The 27596-nt window shown below is 47.6% G+C and overlaps 3 protein-coding genes across 3 annotated transcripts; all 3 read right to left on the bottom strand.

Moving 5' to 3' along the window:
• Window positions 1-485: 485 nt before the first annotated feature.
• LOC136660543 (arylacetamide deacetylase-like 4) lies at window positions 486-7080 on the bottom strand. The gene is made up of 4 exons (XM_066637789.1): window positions 6904-7080; window positions 3987-4203; window positions 1714-1777; window positions 486-1260 (listed from the first exon to the last, which is right to left on the bottom strand). Exons 1-4 carry the CDS (start codon window positions 7078-7080, stop codon window positions 486-488), a joined length of 1233 nt encoding a protein of 410 aa, XP_066493886.1.
• Window positions 7081-10616: 3536 nt separating this feature from the next.
• On the bottom strand, window positions 10617-17227 carry LOC136660544 (arylacetamide deacetylase-like 4). Its single transcript, XM_066637790.1, has 4 exons — window positions 17051-17227; window positions 14134-14350; window positions 11845-11908; window positions 10617-11391 (listed from the first exon to the last, which is right to left on the bottom strand). Exons 1-4 carry the CDS (start codon window positions 17225-17227, stop codon window positions 10617-10619), a joined length of 1233 nt encoding a protein of 410 aa, XP_066493887.1.
• Window positions 17228-20763: 3536 nt separating this feature from the next.
• Window positions 20764-27364, bottom strand: LOC136660540 (arylacetamide deacetylase-like 4). Its single transcript, XM_066637786.1, has 4 exons — window positions 27188-27364; window positions 24269-24485; window positions 21992-22055; window positions 20764-21538 (listed from the first exon to the last, which is right to left on the bottom strand). Exons 1-4 carry the CDS (start codon window positions 27362-27364, stop codon window positions 20764-20766), a joined length of 1233 nt encoding a protein of 410 aa, XP_066493883.1.
• Between the last annotated feature and the right edge of the window lie 232 nt (window positions 27365-27596).

Here is a 27596-nt window from a genome sequence, read left to right as displayed (position 1 = left end):
AGTTGAGGAGACCATGGCAGAGTTGAGGGGAAGGTGGCAGAGCTGTTGAGACTGTGGGAGTAGACAGATGGGTGAAAAAATATCACAAACTTTGACAGGACCACTGCATCCTGGATAATTGTGTTTTGGTCAAAAGCGTCCTGGTATTGGAGATTAGCATCGATCCATTATGAGTCCCAGATATTTGATTCTAAATATATGTGTATATATTTATATTACATGCGCTTGAGTTTTAAGATGCATAGGTAGGGTTAGGGTAAGAGTTAGGGCTAGGAGAAGAGGCTTAGGATATATAACAGTGGTTTGTTGCCCAGTTATAGCCTGTTGACAAGTTATAGTGGACTGCAAATGACCAGGATGCAAAAAACCCCAGATACACGTGTCCAGGGACACCAATGACTGGGAAGTTTTTGACCAGGACATAACCGTCCAGAGCACAAATACTGTAGTACCATAACAACCGTCAGAATTCAGTGGGATTTCCTTTATAAGCTTTTGATGAACTTGACAATGTCATCCATCCCCTTCTTTGCAGAAGGAAAACTGAACCAGCCCAGTTCAATGAAGGTCAAAATGCCATGGAAGCCATTAGCAATGTGGTACCAAGTCACTGGGATCTGGTGGTCCTCCAATCTTTTCTTGTAGAGCAAGCCATCGTCCCTCAGGATATCGTATTCGCAGGTCACAATGCATGCCTCTGGCAGCTGGGAAATCACAGCATCCTCAGCAAGAAGGGGGGAGAAACCTGGCGAGCTCAAAGCCTTAACTGCCTCGTAGACGTCATCCTTGCAGGGCATGGTTACCGGGGGTTTGTAGCCTCTGGCCTTAAATTCTTTGGGAATGTGGTCTGCACTCAGCCATTTCTGGTATTGTAATTTTTGGGTGACAGGAACATGAGAGCCTTCCAAGAGCTCTTTCAAGAGAGATGATTCCCCTTTCAGACACTGCAAAACACAAGAAACAGCCTCTTCCCTGAATGCAAAGGGCACGGTTTGATTTTGCTGATATGAAGGCAAGTTGAAGTCTATTCCCTGGACACACGGATAGATGAGGATCTGGGCCCGCACCTTTGGAAGGCCAGGTCTGCCTGCTAAGATTTGGCAAACAGCAGTTGCAAGGTTGCCTCCAGCACTATCGCCTGCAACAATGACCTGTGCAGGATCCACCATGTGGTCTTCTGCGGCTTCCAGAAAATGGGTGGTGGCAGCGAGACAGTCATCGAGGGGCACTGGATACTTGTGCTCAGGAGCCAGGCGGTAACTAAAGAAAAAGTGATTGATACAGCTGAAAAGGTAACGATAGTGAGCACTGCATCACAACCTACCATGGAGGACAAGGTCAGTCATGGCTGTACAAAGTTTGAGGACTGCTCCTGTGAACCTTTCTCCAGTTCCCACTTCTTAAGGAGAAGACCGGGGTTTGAGAAGTACTGACAAAGTTGGTAATAGAAACATTTGATTGTCCTGACAAGTTCCGGGGCTCCATCAAGACTTCCTGTGTCAAAGATAGTGGACTTGCCCATTCCTCCCTCTCAATATTTGCTCACCTCTAGGGAAGAGCTGTGACTTTGGGAAGGGACATGGAGATCAGAGCAGTGGCCTGACTGGGCTGATTCATGCTCTACCAAGCTGCACCTCTCAGTGTGTGCAATGCAATCTCCACAAGAGTATAACCCTCCTGAACTGCCCGCCCTCCATATTTAGATCAACTTACTCAACAGACACAACCACCGATCCGCTTTCTCTGGCGAAATAGCTGCACATCTTGTCATGGGTATCTGCAAAGGAAGTGTTTCCAGAGATGACAAACGAAAGAACCCCTGGCATTTGTGAAGTGTGTTTGCACATGTGCCATCCCAAAGGCCCAGAATGGGAAGGGTCAGCGATCAATCAGACAACCACCACTAAAAGGCTGCAATAGGAAGTGAGAGAAGGAGGAACAACAGTGTTTTGTTCCTGGCAATGTTGAATCCATTGACAGCAGAGAAGGAAAGAAGCAGAACCACCAGCTCCAGGGATCCATGTAAGGATTATGAGGATTCCAGGCTACTTGCTGGAGGAACAAAAGCAACAACGGTTCACACACAGAAACACACATGCAGTGCAGAATGCACCTGGGTGTGGTTGTATAAGATCATTTATATATAATGCACTATATAAAGCTCTGCCTTAAATTCAGGCGCCCCCCCACTCATTTGACAGAATTGGGACCGCAACAGTGTTGAAAAGTGAAACCTGGTCTTTTCTTTAGTTTACAAACGTTGCTTCTAATGCTTTTCTAGCTAGTAAATGGCAAATGCCTTTTTATCTGGCAAATTCCTGCTGTAGCACAAAAATTTCTGCAAATGGACTAATTGCCATCTTTGGGAATAGCAATTGATCATAGCTAAAGTTGACTCTCTCTCTCTCTCTCTCTCTCTCTCTCTCTCACACACACACACACAAAACAGTTTGAATCACCATGTCATATGCAAATGAACATGGGAGAGTGTAATTTTAACCTTTAAAACAGCAGAGAGAGATTGAAAGAGTGGAGCATGCACTGAATGAGTGAATTCCAGGTATAACTGAGATGTGTTGAAAAAGCTATTCAAATGTGTGTGTGTGTGTCTATCCCAGACCCGAACAGAACCTTGTTCAGGTCATATCTGGGAGGTATTTGGAGCCTCAGAGAGGCCACATGCACAGCCCTTGTGGCTTCTCCGAGGTTCAGAACGTTCACATAAGTGTTTTTTTATGACTATGTGATTTTTCCTAAAACCATAAGTTGTCAAAAAAGTCTTCAGGTGGCATTCTGAGCCTAGGACATGCCACACATGGGGACATGCAGCCTCTCCGAGATTCAGAACGGCTCACGACATGACTAGAGCAAGACTATGTAGGGGCCTTCCCCTGGAGGGGCCTGGAGCAGGCTTGTTCCTCCCCAGGGAGGCTTCAGATTGGCTGCAGGGGGAGGGGGTTCCAGCACCCTTGTCCTCCTCACTAGCAGAGCTGCCAAACCTGGCCTAGGAGCAGGAGCTGTTGACCTCACAGCTCCCTGCTTCACACTGCCTGCCTCTCATCCCTGGCCTCCCTGTTTTATGGAGGAAGCCTGCCCCCTTTGGCCCCTCCCCTTCCTCCAGGTGGGGCAGAAAAGGCCTTTCATGTTCCTGGCTTGTTTCCTGTAGTGTTCCCTGTTGGCCCTGCCAGCCCCCTCTGGCTGGTTGAGGTGAGCCAACCTGCTTTGCCCCCTTCGAGGGCAGTGAAGCCTCCCCACCCTGGGCATGGGGTGCCTGCTCCCGGGTAAGTCGGGGGTCAGGGGAGGGCCCTGGGAGGGGCCCCGACAGACTAAAGTCACGTTCAGGAAAGATGGCTCCGAAAACCGTGGATTTCATTATCTGCAGGTTTTGGTATTCATGGGGGGTCGGGAAGAGAACCCCCACATATACAGAGGCTTCACCTGTATAAACCATACACCACACACACTTTCTCTATGCACACGCACCCAGTAAAGCTTTTCTGAAATACAGAAATATACACCCAAAATAAAAAGGTAATTCCGACAAATCCCTGCAGAGGCTCTTTTCAGAATCGGGGGGGGGGGACGGACCATATCCCAGACTCTGGTGTCTGCACTTTCATTTGGATCTGGGGGACTTTGTGCCTTGCGCGTGCCCATTACAAGTACCTTTGCTTAGTGTACTAGTACTGGTAGCACAGATGCTTTCTGCTTAACCTTCTTCTTCAAATGAAGAATCGAATGTACAGGCCACCAGCAACCGGTAGGCAACCGGTAGGCAAGCGGTGACTAACTGGAAGCATGACATTTCCTATATAGCTTCCTGCTGTATTGTTTTCTTTTTCCCCACTGATACTGGGGAACCTCCTTGGGTATGGGGTCCTCCTGTGCAAACAATGACAGCAGGGTAACTATGTTTCTTCATTAGGTAGACCTCCATGCAAGTGCTCTGAGAAGTATAATCCAGGTGAATTTCAGCTGTAACTCACCAGTGCTCCCCATCACCCCTCCGCCTCCATGGAAGAAGACAATGCCCTTCCTTCGGCCACCAGAGGGAACTTTGTGCTGGTACATTCGGACAGGCACATCTTTGAACTTCACATCCTTTATGAAGAGCGCAGGGTCTTTTGCTCGTGTTAGCCTGTTTTGCAGATACCGGATAACCTGAAGTTGGCTGCATATACGAAAATTCTCGAAAATGTTTCCCTTTTGAGAGTGAGAGAGAAAATGTGAGTAGTAGGATGTACATACCTTATGTCAAAACTAACTTTGACAGCTGGTCCCGCACCTTTTTACCGGAAATCCTGCCCCCTAAAGGGGTTCAAGTGACCCCTCAAACAACCCCCCACTGCCCCCCACCACTGGGGAGGGTTTTTGGGACACCCCGACATTTGGTTTGGAGACACAAAACCAGACACAGAATCTGCTTCCCATGACAAAAAAGTTTTGAAAAATTTCCAAGTTATTGGAATGCAATAGTCTTGGATTAACCCCAGTTTTTGACCTGTGTCTGGTTTTTGCACGTGTAAAAATCCAGACACAGAATCTGATTCCCAGTCTCATGGAATATAAAATAGCTGAAATTGTTTTCCCATATAGAAATGTGTCTGATCAGCTTCTGATTTTCAGTCCTTTTTTTTTTGGTGTAACCCCTATGTGAGCAGGTTCTATTCCCCCATGCCCCCCAGGCCCATGTCTTCTAAATTCATTTGAATTAATCCCCCTGTAAGCATCAGAACAGTCAAAAGTTCCTTCAGCTACAAAACCCTTCCCTAGCAGTCGAGGGGAACGGGGCGAGTTGTTTGAGTGGTCACATGAACCCCTTTCCCACACTTTACTGGCAGGCTCCTTTTCCCGCCAAACCAAATGTCGGGGTGCTACAAAACCCTTCCCTAGCAGTCAAGGGGAACGGGGGAAGTTGTTTGAGTGGTCACATGAACCCCTTTCCCACACTTTATTGGCGGGCTCCTTTTCCTGCCAAACCAAATGTAGGGGGGCTACAAAATCCTTCCCTAGCGGTCGAGGGGAACGGGAAGAGTTGTTTGAGGGGTCACATGAACCCCCTTTCCCACACTTCATTGGCAGGCTCCTTTTCCTGCCAAACCAAATGTCGGGGTGTCCCAAAAACCCTCCCCAGTGGTGGGGGGCAGTGGGGAGAGTTGTTTGAGGGGTCACTTGAACCCCCTTAGGGGGCGGGATTTCCAGTAAAAAGGGGCGGGACCAGCTGTCAAAGTTAGTTTTGACATAAGGTATGTACTTCCTACTACTAATGTGTGTGCAGGGATTAAGTAAGCAGACATGCCCTCCTGGTTCGACCTTGTAGAGAACAGTCTGATGAATTCCTATGGCTAGATCCTTCTGTAGTCAGCTACTTAGAGGCTCAAAGTCAAGGGATGGACACACCTGTCCTGAAATCTGCAGGAGTATATTCTGGAGGTCTGCTGTATTTCCGGTTTCTAAATCTAGATTTTGAAATACTTTCATAAGAAATCTCCCACCTGCTTACTCGGGTTTCACATCTGCACTGGGTGGACTCATAGTTTAAATGACAATTCTAGCAAGTTCTGGCTATAATGTCCACCCCTTCAATATAGCCTCAGGTGAAAAGGGTTGCCTGCCCCCACAAGCATTTGACCTTCCCACCTTTCCTCCTCCTGTTTCCTTGATTGACTTTAGTATTGGGGGCACCAGAACAACAGTGCAAGGCAAACATACAATCAATGCCCTTCTGCTCTCTGAAAATGTCAATGCACTGGGTGGACTCAAAGTTCAGATGCTAATACTAGCAAGTTCTGTGCTTCGTTGAACTGACTATTGTATTCGGGGCACCAGAACTGCAGCACATGTGCCAACACATGCAATCATTGCCCTTCTGCTCTCTGAAAATGCCATGGTTTTGCCTTTGATGCATCCAACTCTTTGATGCATCCAACTCTTTGATGCATCCAACCAAAAAGGTGCAAAAGAGAGCGACTAAGATGATTATGGGGCTGGGGCACCTTCCTTATGAGGAAAGGCTGCGGTGTTTGGGCCTCTTCAGCCTAGAAAAGAGACGCCTGAGGGGGGACATGATTGAGACTTACAAAATTATGCAGGGGATGGACAGAGTGGATAGGGAGATGCTCTTTACACTCTCACATAACACCAGAACCAGGGAACATCCACTAAAACTGAGTGTTGGGCGGGTTAGGACAGACAAAAGAAAATATTTCTTTACTCAGCGTGTGGTCGGTCTGTGGAACTCCTTGCCACAGGATGTGGTGATGGCGTCTAGCCTAGACGCCTTTAAAAGGGGATTGGACAAGTTTCTGGAGGAAAAATCCATTATGGGGTACAAGCCATGATGTGTATGCGCAACCTCCTGATTTTAGAAATGGGTTATGTCAGAATGCCAGATGCAAGGGAGGGCACCAGGATGAGGTCTCTTGTTATCTGGTGTGCTCCCTGGGGCATTTGGTGGGCCGCTGTGAGATACAGGAAGCTGGACTAGATGGGCCTATGGCCTGATCCAGTGGGGCTGTTCTTATGTTCTTAACTATTGAAACAAAAGGAAGGTACAGGAGGGAGATGGACAATGACAACGCTGTGCAGGCCTCCTCTAGAGGGAGGGTTCACAAAACAGAATCGGCTCCAGACCACAGGCTCTGACTTGAAGTGCATCTGAAGTGCACTGAAGGTTACTTTGGAAAGTCTGGTCCTGCTTAAGCCATTTCTCCCCAACTTTGCAAATAAGCTACAGGGATGAAATGCGTACACCTCTGGGCAGGGCAGAAATGGGTCAATTGAACCCAGACTGAATCTCAAAACTATTTGGCTACTTTAACCCTGAACCTGCCCAGTCAACAAGACCCTCATTAATCTCATGCTGACATAACGTAGTTTAACTCTAACCCCTCATCAACCTACCAGTAAACCGAAGCCAATGACTATGACATGAAGGAGTCGGAACTTTGCCGGCTGCTCCACTCCAGGAGGAATCTCTGTGGTGGTGGCATGGATGTAAATGCTTCCCACAACCAGCAAAATCAGAAGTGTGCAGAAAGCAGCTAGGATTAAAAGCAGGAATGCAGGCAGGAATCCCATTTCAGTGGGCTTGGGAGGAAAAAGCTTCCCATCTGATTTTACTTCCAGTAGCAGAGAGGAAGCTCTCTAAACTCCTCCTATAAGGAAAAATAGCCAGTTGTTTTGACTGACAGGCAAGATAAAGCTTGATCTAAGTATAATAGGGCTTCTTGGCTACCGAATCTGGGCAGGCTGCAACTTGTCCCTTGTGGGAGGACATCGGTTGCATCTTCACAGCTGCTAAACTGGTTCACAGATTACATTCATGATAACATTCATTTCAGACACATCAGTCTCAAGGATTGCAATCCAGATGGGAAAATACAACCTAATACAGTGGTTCTCACACATTTCGCACCAGGACCCACTTTTTAGAATGAGAATCTGTCAGGACCCACCAGAAGCGATGTCATGACTGGAGGTGACCTCTCTCTTAGTTCATCTGAGGGGGGTCTTCTGCAAGTTCTGCTTCTGTCCCAAGTGAGAAGGGTGGCAGCTTGGGGTCCTGCAGATCCGGCGGCAGCCCTTTGTGGAGCCTCTGGGTCCTGCGGCTCCGGGCAGCTCAGGATTGGGCTGTAAGAGTCTGATCCTATGCATGTCTACTTAGAAGTGAGTCCCATTATAGGCAATAGGACTTTCTCCCAGGTATGTGTGGATAGGATTGCAGCCTCAGTAGGGTGATCCTGGGCCGGATCCTGGACAGGAGACGCTAAGAATGGCTCTGTTTACCTTTGTCTAGCGAAACCACTGTGTTTTCAAGGCATATGCAACCCTCCAAGCTGCCTGCAACCACCTCCTTGTTGCTCTGAGGCTCCCCCTGCCTCCAGTGTTGCCCCAAAATGCACTATGATGCATTTTCTTGCTGGTCTCTTTCTGGGCTGACACTGGGGAGTAGGAGGAAGGAAAAGGCTACAGGCAGCTCAGAAGACTGTTTTGCTGCACTCAGGTAAACAGAGCTGTTTATAGCCTTCTCTTTACCCTGTCAAAGGGCATCCCTGGTACCTGCGGAACTGCAGATAACTGAAGCAGCAGGTACCAATTCCACAGATAACAGAGGACACCTGCATTACTGAAGCCTTCAAAAGTGGACTTGTTTCCAGATGGTAAAGGACAGCATTCAGAGCCCTTTCTTAGACAAGAGCAGGTTATGAAAGAAAGGCACAGAAACCAAGAGGCAGGAGGGGCTGGAAGCCTCTCTCTCTTGATGTGTATCAAGCTGCCCACACCTGCACACTGTACCTGCCCCCAAAAGGAGTGATACTTCCAACAAACAAAAATGTTGCAGGGGCTGCTATTGTCGCAACCTGGTTCTGCTTCAGAACTTTGTGCTCTCTTTTGGGTGTCCATGAGCAGCCAGACTCTCACTGAATGGGAAATATTGAGGTAGTTTTCCTGGACCAGCTCTTGTTTCTGTGTGGTGACTTTGAATTGTCTGTAATAAAAGACGGCCTACCCCATGCAGGGCCTTAAAGATTTTATTTTCAAACAACATGAAGAACATGTGAGCCACTAAAAGAAAATTAAATTGACAAAGACCCTGGACTTCCATTTCCTAGAACTTCCTCAAACCCATTGAGGTCACAGAGTTGGTTTTACTTTTGGCAGAGGATGTGACCATCCCATAGTGCTTGGGATGAACAAAAGAAGATTTGTGCTGGATCGGGCCAGGGGCCCATCTAGCCCACCTTCCTGGGTCTACTTCTAACCTAAAGTGCTTGTTCTAACACTTGTTCTGCTCCGAAAGAAGAACGATTTTGCAATTGTGGCCTCAGAGAGGTAGACTCTCTTCCACACATTGTTCTGCGTTGTGCTTTTAATCAAGTGCTCAGAGACCAGCATCTCCCCTCGTTGTCAGGAAACGAAAAAGGTCTCTCTGAGATCACCTCTTTACAACTTTTGCTGGAGGGTGAATTCGAATTCGTGACCCTTCCAGTTGCTAAATTTTTTCATTTGAGCAACATGAAACGGGCTAAGCTGCTGGTTCTAAGCAACTTGGAGTAACTGTGTAAGCAAATTGCTGTGTTTTAACCCTTATTTCTTATCTCTCTTTTAACATATACCCTCATACATGACTGTTTGGAGGTATTAGTTGTAAAACCATATGCTTAATAAAGGTTTGTTGTATGCTTGTTCTAACCTTTCGCCCTCCATAATCTGGGTCCAGGATCTCTGAGAGACTGCCACATTCCATGCATTCCAGCCTGTCCTGTCCTCTTAGTTCATCTGAGGGGGGACTTCTGCAAGTTCTGATTCTGTCTCAAGTGAGAGGGGTGGCAGCTTGGGGGCAAGCCTTCTCTGTGGTGGCACCACAACCATGGAATTCCCTTCTAGGGGAACTACTCCCACCCTCGTGCCTTTTCAGTGAGGGCTCAAAATACACTTGTTCTGCCTGGCATTTGTTTGCTGAGTGTATATTTGCCCTCTGTGCCTCTAAAATACAGCTGTGCCTTGACTACTCCCCTGGACTAACTTGTTCTCCATTGGCCCAATGCTATTTGTTAGATTTTGCTCTGTAGTTGCAGACCTCCCGATGACCTGATGGGGTAAATGCCCCAGGTGTGGAGCTTTAGGACCCCACAGAAGGTCCTCCAAGGCTCTCGACGAGGGTCCAAAACTGTGCTTCTAATTTACTAGAAGCACAATTTAAAGTGTTGGGGAATCTTCAGGTGGTTTCCCCGATGTGTCGTGGTCGCGTGAGATATTGTGCTCTCCAGGTAAGGGGGGGGGCGGATTTGCATGTGGGGTGGTGGAGGCAGCATCCCACAGAAGCTGCCATCTCGGACCTTTTTCCTGGGGCTGGGGAGGCCCACCACTGTTGCTCTGTTTTGGCTTGCATTTCACTATGCAATGTTAAAATTGATATTTTAGTTTTTACCTGTTGTGATACTTTCTACGTTATTATAAAGCTTTGTAAGCCACCTTGGGCATTTGCTTCAGCCTTGGAAAGGTGGGATATATATTTCCTAACCAAACAAACAAATTTTCTCTCCTGCTCCCTCCCCTTTACAGAAGCATGTGCTGAGCCAAGTAGAGCTTCGAAGAGGAGTTTATTAGGGAGGGTGAGCACAGGCAAGTTGAGGAGACCATGGCAGAGTTGAGGGGAAGGTGGCAGAGCTGTTGAGACTGTGGGAGTAGACAGATGGGTGAAAAAATATCACAAACTTTGACAGGACCACTGCATCCTGGATAATTGTGTTTTGGTCAAAAGCGTCCTGGTATTGGAGATTAGCATCGATCCATTATGAGTCCCAGATATTTGATTCTAAATATATGTGTATATATTTATATTACATGCGCTTGAGTTTTAAGATGCATAGGTAGGGTTAGGGTAAGAGTTAGGGCTAGGAGAAGAGGCTTAGGATATATAACAGTGGTTTGTTGCCCAGTTATAGCCTGTTGACAAGTTATAGTGGACTGCAAATGACCAGGATGCAAAAAACCCCAGATACACGTGTCCAGGGACACCAATGACTGGGAGGTTTTTGACCAGGACATAACCGTCCAGAGCACAAATACTGTAGTACCATAACAACCGTCAGAATTCAGTGGGATTTCCTTTATAAGCTTTTGATGAACTTGACAATGTCATCCATCCCCTTCTTTGCAGAAGGAAAACTGAACCAGCCCAGTTCAATGAAGGTCAAAATGCCATGGAAGCCATTAGCAATGTGGTACCAAGTCACTGGGATCTGGTGGTCCTCCAATCTTTTCTTGTAGAGCAAGCCATCGTCCCTCAGGATATCGTATTCGCAGGTCACAATGCATGCCTCTGGCAGCTGGGAAATCACAGCATCCTCAGCAAGAAGGGGGGAGAAACCTGGCGAGCTCAAAGCCTTAACTGCCTCGTAGACGTCATCCTTGCAGGGCATGGTTACCGGGGGTTTGTAGCCTCTGGCCTTAAATTCTTTGGGAATGTGGTCTGCACTCAGCCATTTCTGGTATTGTAATTTTTGGGTGACAGGAACATGAGAGCCTTCCAAGAGCTCTTTCAAGAGAGATGATTCCCCTTTCAGACACTGCAAAACACAAGAAACAGCCTCTTCCCTGAATGCAAAGGGCACGGTTTGATTTTGCTGATATGAAGGCAAGTTGAAGTCTATTCCCTGGACACACGGATAGATGAGGATCTGGGCCCGCACCTTTGGAAGGCCAGGTCTGCCCGCTAAGATTTGGCAAACAGCAGTTGCAAGGTTGCCTCCAGCACTATCGCCTGCAACAATGACCTGTGCAGGATCCACCATGTGGTCTTCTGCGGCTTCCAGAAAATGGGTGGTGGCAGCGAGACAGTCATCGAGGGGCACTGGATACTTGTGCTCAGGAGCCAGGCGGTAACTAAAGAAAAAGTGATTGATACAGCTGAAAAGGTAACGATAGTGAGCACTGCATCACAACCTACCATGGAGGACAAGGTCAGTCATGGCTGTACAAAGTTTGAGGACTGCTCCTGTGAACCTTTCTCCAGTTCCCACTTCTTAAGGAGAAGACCGGGGTTTGAGAAGTACTGACAAAGTTGGTAATAGAAACATTTGATTGTCCTGACAAGTTCCGGGGCTCCATCAAGACTTCCTGTGTCAAAGATAGTGGACTTGCCCATTCCTCCCTCTCAATATTTGCTCACCTCTAGGGAAGAGCTGTGACTTTGGGAAGGGACATGGAGATCAGAGCAGTGGCCTGACTGGGCTGATTCATGCTCTACCAAGCTGCACCTCTCAGTGTGTGCAATGCAATCTCCACAAGAGTATAACCCTCCTGAACTGCCCGCCCTCCATATTTAGATCAACTTACTCAACAGACACAACCACCGATCCGCTTTCTCTGGCGAAATAGCTGCACATCTTGTCATGGGTATCTGCAAAGGAAGTGTTTCCAGAGATGACAAACGAAAGAACCCCTGGCATTTGTGAAGTGTGTTTGCACATGTGCCATCCCAAAGGCCCAGAATGGGAAGGGTCAGCGATCAATCAGACAACCACCACTAAAAGGCTGCAATAGGAAGTGAGAGAAGGAGGAACAACAGTGTTTTGTTCCTGGCAATGTTGAATCCATTGACAGCAGAGAAGGAAAGAAGCAGAACCACCAGCTCCAGGGATCCATGTAAGGATTATGAGGATTCCAGGCTACTTGCTGGAGGAACAAAAGCAACAACGGTTCACACACAGAAACACACATGCAGTGCAGAATGCACCTGGGTGTGGTTGTATAAGATCATTTATATATAATGCACTATATAAAGCTCTGCCTTAAATTCAGGCGCCCCCCCACTCATTTGACAGAATTGGGACCGCAACAGTGTTGAAAAGTGAAACCTGGTCTTTTCTTTAGTTTACAAACGTTGCTTCTAATGCTTTTCTAGCTAGTAAATGGCAAATGCCTTTTTATCTGGCAAATTCCTGCTGTAGCACAAAAATTTCTGCAAATGGACTAATTGCCATCTTTGGGAATAGCAATTGATCATAGCTAAAGTTGACTCTCTCTCTCTCTCTCTCTCTCTCTCTCTCTCTCTCTCTCACACACACACACACACACACACAAAACAGTTTGAATCACCATGTCATATGCAAATGAACATGGGAGAGTGTAATTTTAACCTTTAAAACAGCAGAGAGAGATTGAAAGAGTGGAGCATGCACTGAATGAGTGAATTCCAGGTATAACTGAGATGTGTTGAAAAAGCTATTCAAATGTGTGTGTGTGTGTCTATCCCAGACCCGAACAGAACCTTGTTCAGGTCATATCTGGGAGGTATTTGGAGCCTCAGAGAGGCCACATGCACAGCCCTTGTGGCTTCTCCGAGGTTCAGAACGTTCACATAAGTGTTTTTTTATGACTATGTGATTTTTCCTAAAACCATAAGTTGTCAAAAAAGTCTTCAGGTGGCATTCTGAGCCTAGGACATGCCACACATGGGGACATGCAGCCTCTCCGAGATTCAGAACGGCTCACGACATGACTAGAGCAAGACTATGTAGGGGCCTTCCCCTGGAGGGGCCTGGAGCAGGCTTGTTCCTCCCCAGGGAGGCTTCAGATTGGCTGCAGGGGGAGGGGGTTCCAGCACCCTTGTCCTCCTCACTAGCAGAGCTGCCAAACCTGGCCTAGGAGCAGGAGCTGTTGACCTCACAGCTCCCTGCTTCACACTGCCTGCCTCTCATCCCTGGCCTCCCTGTTTTATGGAGGAAGCCTGCCCCCTTTGGCCCCTCCCCTTCCTCCAGGTGGGGCAGAAAAGGCCTTTCATGTTCCTGGCTTGTTTCCTGTAGTGTTCCCTGTTGGCCCTGCCAGCCCCCTCTGGCTGGTTGAGGTGAGCCAACCTGCTTTGCCCCCTTCGAGGGCAGTGAAGCCTCCCCACCCTGGGCATGGGGTGCCTGCTCCCGGGTAAGTCGGGGGTCAGGGGAGGGCCCTGGGAGGGGCCCCGACAGACTAAAGTCACGTTCAGGAAAGATGGCTCCGAAAACCGTGGATTTCATTATCTGCAGGTTTTGGTATTCATGGGGGGTCGGGAAGAGAACCCCCACATATACAGAGGCTTCACCTGTATAAACCATACACCACACACACTTTCTCTATGCACACGCACCCAGTAAAGCTTTTCTGAAATACAGAAATATACACCCAAAATAAAAAGGTAATTCCGACAAATCCCTGCAGAGGCTCTTTTCAGAATCGGGGGGGGGGGACGGACCATATCCCAGACTCTGGTGTCTGCACTTTCATTTGGATCTGGGGGACTTTGTGCCTTGCGCGTGCCCATTACAAGTACCTTTGCTTAGTGTACTAGTACTGGTAGCACAGATGCTTTCTGCTTAACCTTCTTCTTCAAATGAAGAATCGAATGTACAGGCCACCAGCAACCGGTAGGCAACCGGTAGGCAAGCGGTGACTAACTGGAAGCATGACATTTCCTATATAGCTTCCTGCTGTATTGTTTTCTTTTTCCCCACTGATACTGGGGAACCTCCTTGGGTATGGGGTCCTCCTGTGCAAACAATGACAGCAGGGTAACTATGTTTCTTCATTAGGTAGACCTCCATGCAAGTGCTCTGAGAAGTATAATCCAGGTGAATTTCAGCTGTAACTCACCAGTGCTCCCCATCACCCCTCCGCCTCCATGGAAGAAGACAATGCCCTTCCTTCGGCCACCAGAGGGAACTTTGTGCTGGTACATTCGGACAGGCACATCTTTGAACTTCACATCCTTTATGAAGAGCGCAGGGTCTTTTGCTCGTGTTAGCCTGTTTTGCAGATACCGGATAACCTGAAGTTGGCTGCATATACGAAAATTCTCGAAAATGTTTCCCTTTTGAGAGTGAGAGAGAAAATGTGAGTAGTAGGATGTACATACCTTATGTCAAAACTAACTTTGACAGCTGGTCCCGCACCTTTTTACCGGAAATCCTGCCCCCTAAAGGGGTTCAAGTGACCCCTCAAACAACCCCCCACTGCCCCCCACCACTGGGGAGGGTTTTTGGGACACCCCGACATTTGGTTTGGAGACACAAAACCAGACACAGAATCTGCTTCCCATGACAAAAAAGTTTTGAAAAATTTCCAAGTTATTGGAATGCAATAGTCTTGGATTAACCCCAGTTTTTGACCTGTGTCTGGTTTTTGCACGTGTAAAAATCCAGACACAGAATCTGATTCCCAGTCTCATGGAATATAAAATAGCTGAAATTGTTTTCCCATATAGAAATGTGTCTGATCAGCTTCTGATTTTCAGTCCTTTTTTTTTTGGTGTAACCCCTATGTGAGCAGGTTCTATTCCCCCATGCCCCCCAGGCCCATGTCTTCTAAATTCATTTGAATTAATCCCCCTGTAAGCATCAGAACAGTCAAAAGTTCCTTCAGCTACAAAACCCTTCCCTAGCAGTCGAGGGGAACGGGGCGAGTTGTTTGAGTGGTCACATGAACCCCTTTCCCACACTTTACTGGCAGGCTCCTTTTCCCGCCAAACCAAATGTCGGGGTGCTACAAAACCCTTCCCTAGCAGTCAAGGGGAACGGGGGAAGTTGTTTGAGTGGTCACATGAACCCCTTTCCCACACTTTATTGGCGGGCTCCTTTTCCTGCCAAACCAAATGTAGGGGGGCTACAAAATCCTTCCCTAGCGGTCGAGGGGAACGGGAAGAGTTGTTTGAGGGGTCACATGAACCCCCTTTCCCACACTTCATTGGCAGGCTCCTTTTCCTGCCAAACCAAATGTCGGGGTGTCCCAAAAACCCTCCCCAGTGGTGGGGGGCAGTGGGGAGAGTTGTTTGAGGGGTCACTTGAACCCCCTTAGGGGGCGGGATTTCCAGTAAAAAGGGGCGGGACCAGCTGTCAAAGTTAGTTTTGACATAAGGTATGTACTTCCTACTACTAATGTGTGTGCAGGGATTAAGTAAGCAGACATGCCCTCCTGGTTCGACCTTGTAGAGAACAGTCTGATGAATTCCTATGGCTAGATCCTTCTGTAGTCAGCTACTTAGAGGCTCAAAGTCAAGGGATGGACACACCTGTCCTGAAATCTGCAGGAGTATATTCTGGAGGTCTGCTGTATTTCCGGTTTCTAAATCTAGATTTTGAAATACTTTCATAAGAAATCTCCCACCTGCTTACTCGGGTTTCACATCTGCACTGGGTGGACTCATAGTTTAAATGACAATTCTAGCAAGTTCTGGCTATAATGTCCACCCCTTCAATATAGCCTCAGGTGAAAAGGGTTGCCTGCCCCCACAAGCATTTGACCTTCCCACCTTTCCTCCTCCTGTTTCCTTGATTGACTTTAGTATTGGGGGCACCAGAACAACAGTGCAAGGCAAACATACAATCAATGCCCTTCTGCTCTCTGAAAATGTCAATGCACTGGGTGGACTCAAAGTTCAGATGCTAATACTAGCAAGTTCTGTGCTTCGTTGAACTGACTATTGTATTCGGGGCACCAGAACTGCAGCACATGTGCCAACACATGCAATCATTGCCCTTCTGCTCTCTGAAAATGCCATGGTTTTGCCTTTGATGCATCCAACTCTTTGATGCATCCAACTCTTTGATGCATCCAACCAAAAAGGTGCAAAAGAGAGCGACTAAGATGATTATGGGGCTGGGGCACCTTCCTTATGAGGAAAGGCTGCGGTGTTTGGGCCTCTTCAGCCTAGAAAAGAGACGCCTGAGGGGGGACATGATTGAGACTTACAAAATTATGCAGGGGATGGACAGAGTGGATAGGGAGATGCTCTTTACACTCTCACATAACACCAGAACCAGGGAACATCCACTAAAACTGAGTGTTGGGCGGGTTAGGACAGACAAAAGAAAATATTTCTTTACTCAGCGTGTGGTCGGTCTGTGGAACTCCTTGCCACAGGATGTGGTGATGGCGTCTAGCCTAGACGCCTTTAAAAGGGGATTGGACAAGTTTCTGGAGGAAAAATCCATTATGGGGTACAAGCCATGATGTGTATGCGCAACCTCCTGATTTTAGAAATGGGTTATGTCAGAATGCCAGATGCAAGGGAGGGCACCAGGATGAGGTCTCTTGTTATCTGGTGTGCTCCCTGGGGCATTTGGTGGGCCGCTGTGAGATACAGGAAGCTGGACTAGATGGGCCTATGGCCTGATCCAGTGGGGCTGTTCTTATGTTCTTAACTATTGAAACAAAAGGAAGGTACAGGAGGGAGATGGACAATGACAACGCTGTGCAGGCCTCCTCTAGAGGGAGGGTTCACAAAACAGAATCGGCTCCAGACCACAGGCTCTGACTTGAAGTGCATCTGAAGTGCACTGAAGGTTACTTTGGAAAGTCTGGTCCTGCTTAAGCCATTTCTCCCCAACTTTGCAAATAAGCTACAGGGATGAAATGCGTACACCTCTGGGCAGGGCAGAAATGGGTCAATTGAACCCAGACTGAATCTCAAAACTATTTGGCTACTTTAACCCTGAACCTGCCCAGTCAACAAGACCCTCATTAATCTCATGCTGACATAACGTAGTTTAACTCTAACCCCTCATCAACCTACCAGTAAACCGAAGCCAATGACTATGACATGAAGGAGTCGGAACTTTGCCGGCTGCTCCACTCCAGGAGGAATCTCTGTGGTGGTGGCATGGATGTAAATGCTTCCCACAACCAGCAAAATCAGAAGTGTGCAGAAAGCAGCTAGGATTAAAAGCAGGAATGCAGGCAGGAATCCCATTTCAGTGGGCTTGGGAGGAAAAAGCTTCCCATCTGATTTTACTTCCAGTAGCAGAGAGGAAGCTCTCTAAACTCCTCCTATAAGGAAAAATAGCCAGTTGTTTTGACTGACAGGCAAGATAAAGCTTGATCTAAGTATAATAGGGCTTCTTGGCTACCGAATCTGGGCAGGCTGCAACTTGTCCCTTGTGGGAGGACATCGGTTGCATCTTCACAGCTGCTAAACTGGTTCACAGATTACATTCATGATAACATTCATTTCAGACACATCAGTCTCAAGGATTGCAATCCAGATGGGAAAATACAACCTAATACAGTGGTTCTCACACATTTCGCACCAGGACCCACTTTTTAGAATGAGAATCTGTCAGGACCCACCAGAAGCGATGTCATGACTGGAGGTGACCTCTCTCTTAGTTCATCTGAGGGGGGTCTTCTGCAAGTTCTGCTTCTGTCCCAAGTGAGAAGGGTGGCAGCTTGGGGTCCTGCAGATCCGGCGGCAGCCCTTTGTGGAGCCTCTGGGTCCTGCGGCTCCGGGCAGCTCAGGATTGGGCTGTAAGAGTCTGATCCTATGCATGTCTACTTAGAAGTGAGTCCCATTATAGGCAATAGGACTTTCTCCCAGGTATGTGTGGATAGGATTGCAGCCTCAGTAGGGTGATCCTGGGCCGGATCCTGGACAGGAGACGCTAAGAATGGCTCTGTTTACCTTTGTCTAGCGAAACCACTGTGTTTTCAAGGCATATGCAACCCTCCAAGCTGCCTGCAACCACCTCCTTGTTGCTCTGAGGCTCCCCCTGCCTCCAGTGTTGCCCCAAAATGCACTATGATGCATTTTCTTGCTGGTCTCTTTCTGGGCTGACACTGGGGAGTAGGAGGAAGGAAAAGGCTACAGGCAGCTCAGAAGACTGTTTTGCTGCACTCAGGTAAACAGAGCTGTTTATAGCCTTCTCTTTACCCTGTCAAAGGGCATCCCTGGTACCTGCGGAACTGCAGATAACTGAAGCAGCAGGTACCAATTCCACAGATAACAGAGGACACCTGCATTACTGAAGCCTTCAAAAGTGGACTTGTTTCCAGATGGTAAAGGACAGCATTCAGAGCCCTTTCTTAGACAAGAGCAGGTTATGAAAGAAAGGCACAGAAACCAAGAGGCAGGAGGGGCTGGAAGCCTCTCTCTCTTGATGTGTATCAAGCTGCCCACACCTGCACACTGTACCTGCCCCCAAAAGGAGTGATACTTCCAACAAACAAAAATGTTGCAGGGGCTGCTATTGTCGCAACCTGGTTCTGCTTCAGAACTTTGTGCTCTCTTTTGGGTGTCCATGAGCAGCCAGACTCTCACTGAATGGGAAATATTGAGGTAGTTTTCCTGGACCAGCTCTTGTTTCTGTGTGGTGACTTTGAATTGTCTGTAATAAAAGACGGCCTACCCCATGCAGGGCCTTAAAGATTTTATTTTCAAACAACATGAAGAACATGTGAGCCACTAAAAGAAAATTAAATTGACAAAGACCCTGGACTTCCATTTCCTAGAACTTCCTCAAACCCATTGAGGTCACAGAGTTGGTTTTACTTTTGGCAGAGGATGTGACCATCCCATAGTGCTTGGGATGAACAAAAGAAGATTTGTGCTGGATCGGGCCAGGGGCCCATCTAGCCCACCTTCCTGGGTCTACTTCTAACCTAAAGTGCTTGTTCTAACACTTGTTCTGCTCCGAAAGAAGAACGATTTTGCAATTGTGGCCTCAGAGAGGTAGACTCTCTTCCACACATTGTTCTGCGTTGTGCTTTTAATCAAGTGCTCAGAGACCAGCATCTCCCCTCGTTGTCAGGAAACGAAAAAGGTCTCTCTGAGATCACCTCTTTACAACTTTTGCTGGAGGGTGAATTCGAATTCGTGACCCTTCCAGTTGCTAAATTTTTTCATTTGAGCAACATGAAACGGGCTAAGCTGCTGGTTCTAAGCAACTTGGAGTAACTGTGTAAGCAAATTGCTGTGTTTTAACCCTTATTTCTTATCTCTCTTTTAACATATACCCTCATACATGACTGTTTGGAGGTATTAGTTGTAAAACCATATGCTTAATAAAGGTTTGTTGTATGCTTGTTCTAACCTTTCGCCCTCCATAATCTGGGTCCAGGATCTCTGAGAGACTGCCACATTCCATGCATTCCAGCCTGTCCTGTCCAATTAGTTCATCTGAGGGGGGACTTCTGCAAGTTCTGATTCTGTCTCAAGTGAGAGGGGTGGCAGCTTGGGGGCAAGCCTTCTCTGTGGTGGCACCACAACCATGGAATTCCCTTCTAGGGGAACTACTCCCACCCTCGTGCCTTTTCAGTGAGGGCTCAAAATACACTTGTTCTGCCTGGCATTTGTTTGCTGAGTGTATATTTGCCCTCTGTGCCTCTAAAATACAGCTGTGCCTTGACTACTCCCCTGGACTAACTTGTTCTCCATTGGCCCAATGCTATTTGTTAGATTTTGCTCTGTAGTTGCAGACCTCCCGATGACCTGATGGGGTAAATGCCCCAGGTGTGGAGCTTTAGGACCCCACAGAAGGTCCTCCAAGGCTCTCGACGAGGGTCCAAAACTGTGCTTCTAATTTACTAGAAGCACAATTTAAAGTGTTGGGGAATCTTCAGGTGGTTTCCCCGATGTGTCGTGGTCGCGTGAGATATTGTGCTCTCCAGGTAAGGGGGGGGGCGGATTTGCATGTGGGGTGGTGGAGGCAGCATCCCACAGAAGCTGCCATCTCGGACCTTTTTCCTGGGGCTGGGGAGGCCCACCACTGTTGCTCTGTTTTGGCTTGCATTTCACTATGCAATGTTAAAATTGATATTTTAGTTTTTACCTGTTGTGATACTTTCTACGTTATTATAAAGCTTTGTAAGCCACCTTGGGCATTTGCTTCAGCCTTGGAAAGGTGGGATATATATTTCCTAACCAAACAAACAAATTTTCTCTCCTGCTCCCTCCCCTTTACAGAAGCATGTGCTGAGCCAAGTAGAGCTTCGAAGAGGAGTTTATTAGGGAGGGTGAGCACAGGCAAGTTGAGGAGACCATGGCAGAGTTGAGGGGAAGGTGGCAGAGCTGTTGAGACTGTGGGAGTAGACAGATGGGTGAAAAAATATCACAAACTTTGACAGGACCACTGCATCCTGGATAATTGTGTTTTGGTCAAAAGCGTCCTGGTATTGGAGATTAGCATCGATCCATTATGAGTCCCAGATATTTGATTCTAAATATATGTGTATATATTTATATTACATGCGCTTGAGTTTTAAGATGCATAGGTAGGGTTAGGGTAAGAGTTAGGGCTAGGAGAAGAGGCTTAGGATATATAACAGTGGTTTGTTGCCCAGTTATAGCCTGTTGACAAGTTATAGTGGACTGCAAATGACCAGGATGCAAAAAACCCCAGATACACGTGTCCAGGGACACCAATGACTGGGAGGTTTTTGACCAGGACATAACCGTCCAGAGCACAAATACTGTAGTACCATAACAACCGTCAGAATTCAGTGGGATTTCCTTTATAAGCTTTTGATGAACTTGACAATGTCATCCATCCCCTTCTTTGCAGAAGGAAAACTGAACCAGCCCAGTTCAATGAAGGTCAAAATGCCATGGAAGCCATTAGCAATGTGGTACCAAGTCACTGGGATCTGGTGGTCCTCCAATCTTTTCTTGTAGAGCAAGCCATCGTCCCTCAGGATATCGTATTCGCAGGTCACAATGCATGCCTCTGGCAGCTGGGAAATCACAGCATCCTCAGCAAGAAGGGGGGAGAAACCTGGCGAGCTCAAAGCCTTAACTGCCTCGTAGACGTCATCCTTGCAGGGCATGGTTACCGGGGGTTTGTAGCCTCTGGCCTTAAATTCTTTGGGAATGTGGTCTGCACTCAGCCATTTCTGGTATTGTAATTTTTGGGTGACAGGAACATGAGAGCCTTCCAAGAGCTCTTTCAAGAGAGATGATTCCCCTTTCAGACACTGCAAAACACAAGAAACAGCCTCTTCCCTGAATGCAAAGGGCACGGTTTGATTTTGCTGATATGAAGGCAAGTTGAAGTCTATTCCCTGGACACATGGATAGATGAGGATCTGGGCCCGCACCTTTGGAAGGCCAGGTCTGCCCGCTAAGATTTGGCAAACAGCAGTTGCAAGGTTGCCTCCAGCACTATCGCCTGCAACAATGACCTGTGCAGGATCCACCATGTGGTCTTCTGCGGCTTCCAGAAAATGGGTGGTGGCAGCGAGACAGTCATCGAGGGGCACTGGATACTTGTGCTCAGGAGCCAGGCGGTAACTAAAGAAAAAGTGATTGATACAGCTGAAAAGGTAACGATAGTGAGCACTGCATCACAACCTACCATGGAGGACAAGGTCAGTCATGGCTGTACAAAGTTTGAGGACTGCTCCTGTGAACCTTTCTCCAGTTCCCACTTCTTAAGGAGAAGACCGGGGTTTGAGAAGTACTGACAAAGTTGGTAATAGAAACATTTGATTGTCCTGACAAGTTCCGGGGCTCCATCAAGACTTCCTGTGTCAAAGATAGTGGACTTGCCCATTCCTCCCTCTCAATATTTGCTCACCTCTAGGGAAGAGCTGTGACTTTGGGAAGGGACATGGAGATCAGAGCAGTGGCCTGACTGGGCTGATTCATGCTCTACCAAGCTGCACCTCTCAGTGTGTGCAATGCAATCTCCACAAGAGTATAACCCTCCTGAACTGCCCGCCCTCCATATTTAGATCAACTTACTCAACAGACACAACCACCGATCCGCTTTCTCTGGCGAAATAGCTGCACATCTTGTCATGGGTATCTGCAAAGGAAGTGTTTCCAGAGATGACAAACGAAAGAACCCCTGGCATTTGTGAAGTGTGTTTGCACATGTGCCATCCCAAAGGCCCAGAATGGGAAGGGTCAGCGATCAATCAGACAACCACCACTAAAAGGCTGCAATAGGAAGTGAGAGAAGGAGGAACAACAGTGTTTTGTTCCTGGCAATGTTGAATCCATTGACAGCAGAGAAGGAAAGAAGCAGAACCACCAGCTCCAGGGATCCATGTAAGGATTATGAGGATTCCAGGCTACTTGCTGGAGGAACAAAAGCAACAACGGTTCACACACAGAAACACACATGCAGTGCAGAATGCACCTGGGTGTGGTTGTATAAGATCATTTATATATAATGCACTATATAAAGCTCTGCCTAAATTCAGGCGCCCCCCCACTCATTTGACAGAATTGGGACCGCAACAGTGTTGAAAAGTGAAACCTGGTCTTTTCTTTAGTTTACAAACGTTGCTTCTAATGCTTTTCTAGCTAGTAAATGGCAAATGCCTTTTTATCTGGCAAATTCCTGCTGTAGCACAAAAATTTCTGCAAATGGACTAATTGCCATCTTTGGGAATAGCAATTGATCATAGCTAAAGTTGACTCTCTCTCTCTCTCTCTCTCTCTCTCTCTCTCTCACACACACACACACACACACAAAACAGTTTGAATCACCATGTCATATGCAAATGAACATGGGAGAGTGTAATTTTAACCTTTAAAACAGCAGAGAGAGATTGAAAGAGTGGAGCATGCACTGAATGAGTGAATTCCAGGTATAACTGAGATGTGTTGAAAAAGCTATTCAAATGTGTGTGTGTGTGTCTATCCCAGACCCGAACAGAACCTTGTTCAGGTCATATCTGGGAGGTATTTGGAGCCTCAGAGAGGCCACATGCACAGCCCTTGTGGCTTCTCCGAGGTTCAGAACGTTCACATAAGTGTTTTTTTATGACTATGTGATTTTTCCTAAAACCATAAGTTGTCAAAAAAGTCTTCAGGTGGCATTCTGAGCCTAGGACATGCCACACATGGGGACATGCAGCCTCTCCGAGATTCAGAACGGCTCACGACATGACTAGAGCAAGACTATGTAGGGGCCTTCCCCTGGAGGGGCCTGGAGCAGGCTTGTTCATCCCCAGGGAGGCTTCAGATTGGCTGCAGGGGGAGGGGGTTCCAGCACCCTTGTCCTCCTCACTAGCAGAGCTGCCAAACCTGGCCTAGGAGCAGGAGCTGTTGACCTCACAGCTCCCTGCTTCACACTGCCTGCCTCTCATCCCTGGCCTCCCTGTTTTATGGAGGAAGCCTGCCCCCTTTGGCCCCTCCCCTTCCTCCAGGTGGGGCAGAAAAGGCCTTTCATGTTCCTGGCTTGTTTCCTGTAGTGTTCCCTGTTGGCCCTGCCAGCCCCCTCTGGCTGGTTGAGGTGAGCCAACCTGCTTTGCCCCCTTCGAGGGCAGTGAAGCCTCCCCACCCTGGGCATGGGGTGCCTGCTCCCGGGTAAGTCGGGGGTCAGGGGAGGGCCCTGGGAGGGGCCCCGACAGACTAAAGTCACGTTCAGGAAAGATGGCTCCGAAAACCGTGGATTTCATTATCTGCAGGTTTTGGTATTCATGGGGGGGTCGGGAAGAGAACCCCCACATATACAGAGGCTTCACCTGTATAAACCATACACCACACACACTTTCTCTATGCACACGCACCCAGTAAAGCTTTTCTGAAATACAGAAATATACACCCAAAATAAAAAGGTAATTCCGACAAATCCCTGCAGAGGCTCTTTTCAGAATCGGGGGGGGGGGACCATATCCCAGACTCTGGTGTCTGCACTTTCATTTGGATCTGGGGGACTTTGTGCCTTGCGCGTGCCCATTACAAGTACCTTTGTTTAGTGTACTAGTACTGGTAGCACAGATGCTTTCTGCTTAACCTTCTTCTTCAAATGAAGAATCGAATGTACAGGCCACCAGCAACCAGTAGGCAACCGGTAGGCAAGCGGTGACTAACTGGAAGCATGACATTTCCTATATAGCTTCCTGCTGTATTGTTTTCTTTTTCCCCACTGATACTGGGGAACCTCCTTGGGTATGGGGTCCTCCTGTGCAAACAATGACAGCAGGGTAACTATGTTTCTTCATTAGGTAGACCTCCATGCAAGTGCTCTGAGAAGTATAATCCAGGTGAATTTCAGCTGTAACTCACCAGTGCTCCCCATCACCCCTCCGCCTCCATGGAAGAAGACAATGCCCTTCCTTCGGCCACCAGAGGGAACTTTGTGCTGGTACATTCGGACAGGCACATCTTTGAACTTCACATCCTTTATGAAGAGCGCAGGGTCTTTTGCTCGTGTTAGCCTGTTTTGCAGATACCGGATAACCTGAAGTTGGCTGCATATACGAAAATTCTCGAAAATGTTTCCCTTTTGAGAGTGAGAGAGAAAATGTGAGTAGTAGGATGTACATACCTTATGTCAAAACTAACTTTGACAGCTGGTCCCGCACCTTTTTACCGGAAATCCTGCCCCCTAAAGGGGTTCAAGTGACCCCTCAAACAACCCCCCACTGCCCCCCACCACTGGGGAGGGTTTTTGGGACACCCCGACATTTGGTTTGGAGACACAAAACCAGACACAGAATCTGCTTCCCATGACAAAAAAGTTTTGAAAAATTTCCAAGTTATTGGAATGCAATAGTCTTGGATTAACCCCAGTTTTTGACCTGTGTCTGGTTTTTGCACGTGTAAAAATCCAGACACAGAATCTGATTCCCAGTCTCATGGAATATAAAATAGCTGAAATTGTTTTCCCATATAGAAATGTGTCTGATCAGCTTCTGATTTTCAGTCCTTTTTTTTTTTTGGTGTAACCCCTATGTGAGCAGGTTCTATTCCCCCATGCCCCCCAGGCCCATGTCTTCTAAATTCATTTGAATTAATCCCCCTGTAAGCATCAGAACAGTCAAAAGTTCCTTCAGCTACAAAACCCTTCCCTAGCAGTCGAGGGGAATGGGGCGAGTTGTTTGAGTGGTCACATGAACCCCTTTCCCACACTTTACTGGCAGGCTCCTTTTCCCGCCAAACCAAATGTCAGGGTGCTACAAAACCCTTCCCTAGCAGTCAAGGGGAACGGGGGAAGTTGTTTGAGTGGTCACATGAACCCCTTTCCCACACTTTATTGGCGGGCTCCTTTTCCTGCCAAACCAAATGTAGGGGGGCTACAAAATCCTTCCCTAGCGGTCGAGGGGAACGGGAAGAGTTGTTTGAGGGGTCACATGAACCCCCTTTCCCACACTTCATTGGCAGGCTCCTTTTCCTGCCAAACCAAATGTCGGGGTGTCCCAAAAACCCTCCCCAGTGGTGGGGGGCAGTGGGGAGAGTTGTTTGAGGGGTCACTTGAACCCCCTTAGGGGGCGGGATTTCCAGTAAAAAGGGGCGGGACCAGCTGTCAAAGTTAGTTTTGACATAAGGTATGTACTTCCTACTACTAATGTGTGTGCAGGGATTAAGTAAGCAGACATGCCCTCCTGGTTCGACCTTGTAGAGAACAGTCTGATGAATTCTTATGGCTAGATCCTTCTGTAGTCAGCTACTTAGAGGCTCAAAGTCAAGGGATGGACACACCTGTCCTGAAATCTGCAGGAGTATATTCTGGAGGTCTGCTGTATTTCCGGTTTCTAAATCTAGATTTTGAAATACTTTCATAAGAAATCTCCCACCTGCTTACTCGGGTTTCACATCTGCACTGGGTGGACTCATAGTTTAAATGACAATTCTAGCAAGTTCTGGCTATAATGTCCACCCCTTCAATATAGCCTCAGGTGAAAAGGGTTGCCTGCCCCCACAAGCATTTGACCTTCCCACCTTTCCTCCTCCTGTTTCCTTGATTGACTTTAGTATTGGGGGCACCAGAACAACAGTGCAAGGCAAACATACAATCAATGCCCTTCTGCTCTCTGAAAATGTCAATGCACTGGGTGGACTCAAAGTTCAGATGCTAATACTAGCAAGTTCTGTGCTTCGTTGAACTGACTATTGTATTCGGGGCACCAGAACTGCAGCACATGTGCCTACACATGCAATCATTGCCCTTCTGCTCTCTGAAAATGCCATGGTTTTGCCTTTGATGCATCCAACTCTTTGATGCATCCAACTCTTTGATGCATCCAACCAAAAAGGTGCAAAAGAGAGCGACTAAGATGATTATGGGGCTGGGGCACCTTCCTTATGAGGAAAGGCTGCGGTGTTTGGGCCTCTTCAGCCTAGAAAAGAGACGCCTGAGGGGGGACATGATTGAGACTTACAAAATTATGCAGGGGATGGACAGAGTGGATAGGGAGATGCTCTTTACACTCTCACATAACACCAGAACCAGGGAACATCCACTAAAACTGAGTGTTGGGCGGGTTAGGACAGACAAAAGAAAATATTTCTTTACTCAGCGTGTGGTCGGTCTGTGGAACTCCTTGCCACAGGATGTGGTGATGGCGTCTAGCCTAGACGCCTTTAAAAGGGGATTGGACAAGTTTCTGGAGGAAAAATCCATTATGGGGTACAAGCCATGATGTGTATGCGCAACCTCCTGATTTTAGAAATGGGTTATGTCAGAATGCCAGATGCAAGGGAGGGCACCAGGATGAGGTCTCTTGTTATCTGGTGTGCTCCCTGGGGCATTTGGTGGGCCGCTGTGAGATACAGGAAGCTGGACTAGATGGGCCTATGGCCTGATCCAGTGGGGCTGTTCTTATGTTCTTAACTATTGAAACAAAAGGAAGGTACAGGAGGGAGATGGACAATGACAACGCTGTGCAGGCCTCCTCTAGAGGGAGGGTTCACAAAACAGAATCGGCTCCAGACCACAGGCTCTGACTTGAAGTGCATCTGAAGTGCACTGAAGGTTACTTTGGAAAGTCTGGTCCTGCTTAAGCCATTTCTCCCCAACTTTGCAAATAAGCTACAGGGATGAAATGCGTACACCTCTGGGCAGGGCAGAAATGGGTCAATTGAACCCAGACTGAATCTCAAAACTATTTGGCTACTTTAACCCTGAACCTGCCCAGTCAACAAGACCCTCATTAATCTCATGCTGACATAACGTAGTTTAACTCTAACCCCTCATCAACCTACCAGTAAACCGAAGCCAACGACTATGACATGAAGGAGTCGGACCTTTGCCGGCTGCTCCACTCCAGGAGGAATCTCTGTGGTGGTGGCATGGATGTAAATGCTTCCCGCAACCAGCAAAATCAGAAGTGTGCAGAAAGCAGCTAGGATTAAAAGCAGGAATGCAGGCAGGAATCCCATTTCAGTGGGCTTGGGAGGAAAATCCAGGTTTGTCTTCTGCTCGCTGAGCTTCCCATCTGATTTTACTTCCAGTAGCAGAGAGGAACCTCGCCAAACTCCTCCTATAAGGAAAAGTAGCCAGTTTTTTGTTCTGCCAAATCCCAATCCACTGGGCCTTGTGCCCACTTAAGGCTAATTAGCTTCCCTTGTTAAACTCACAAATGCAGCAGGCAAAAGTTAGAGTCCAATCCCA

This window comes from Tiliqua scincoides, chromosome 9 (genome assembly GCF_035046505.1).
Source record: "Tiliqua scincoides isolate rTilSci1 chromosome 9, rTilSci1.hap2, whole genome shotgun sequence".
Taxonomy (NCBI): Eukaryota; Metazoa; Chordata; class Lepidosauria; order Squamata; family Scincidae; genus Tiliqua; species Tiliqua scincoides.
The sequence above is the reverse complement of the archived record's forward strand: the minus strand, read 5'-3'. Positions and strand labels throughout refer to the sequence as shown.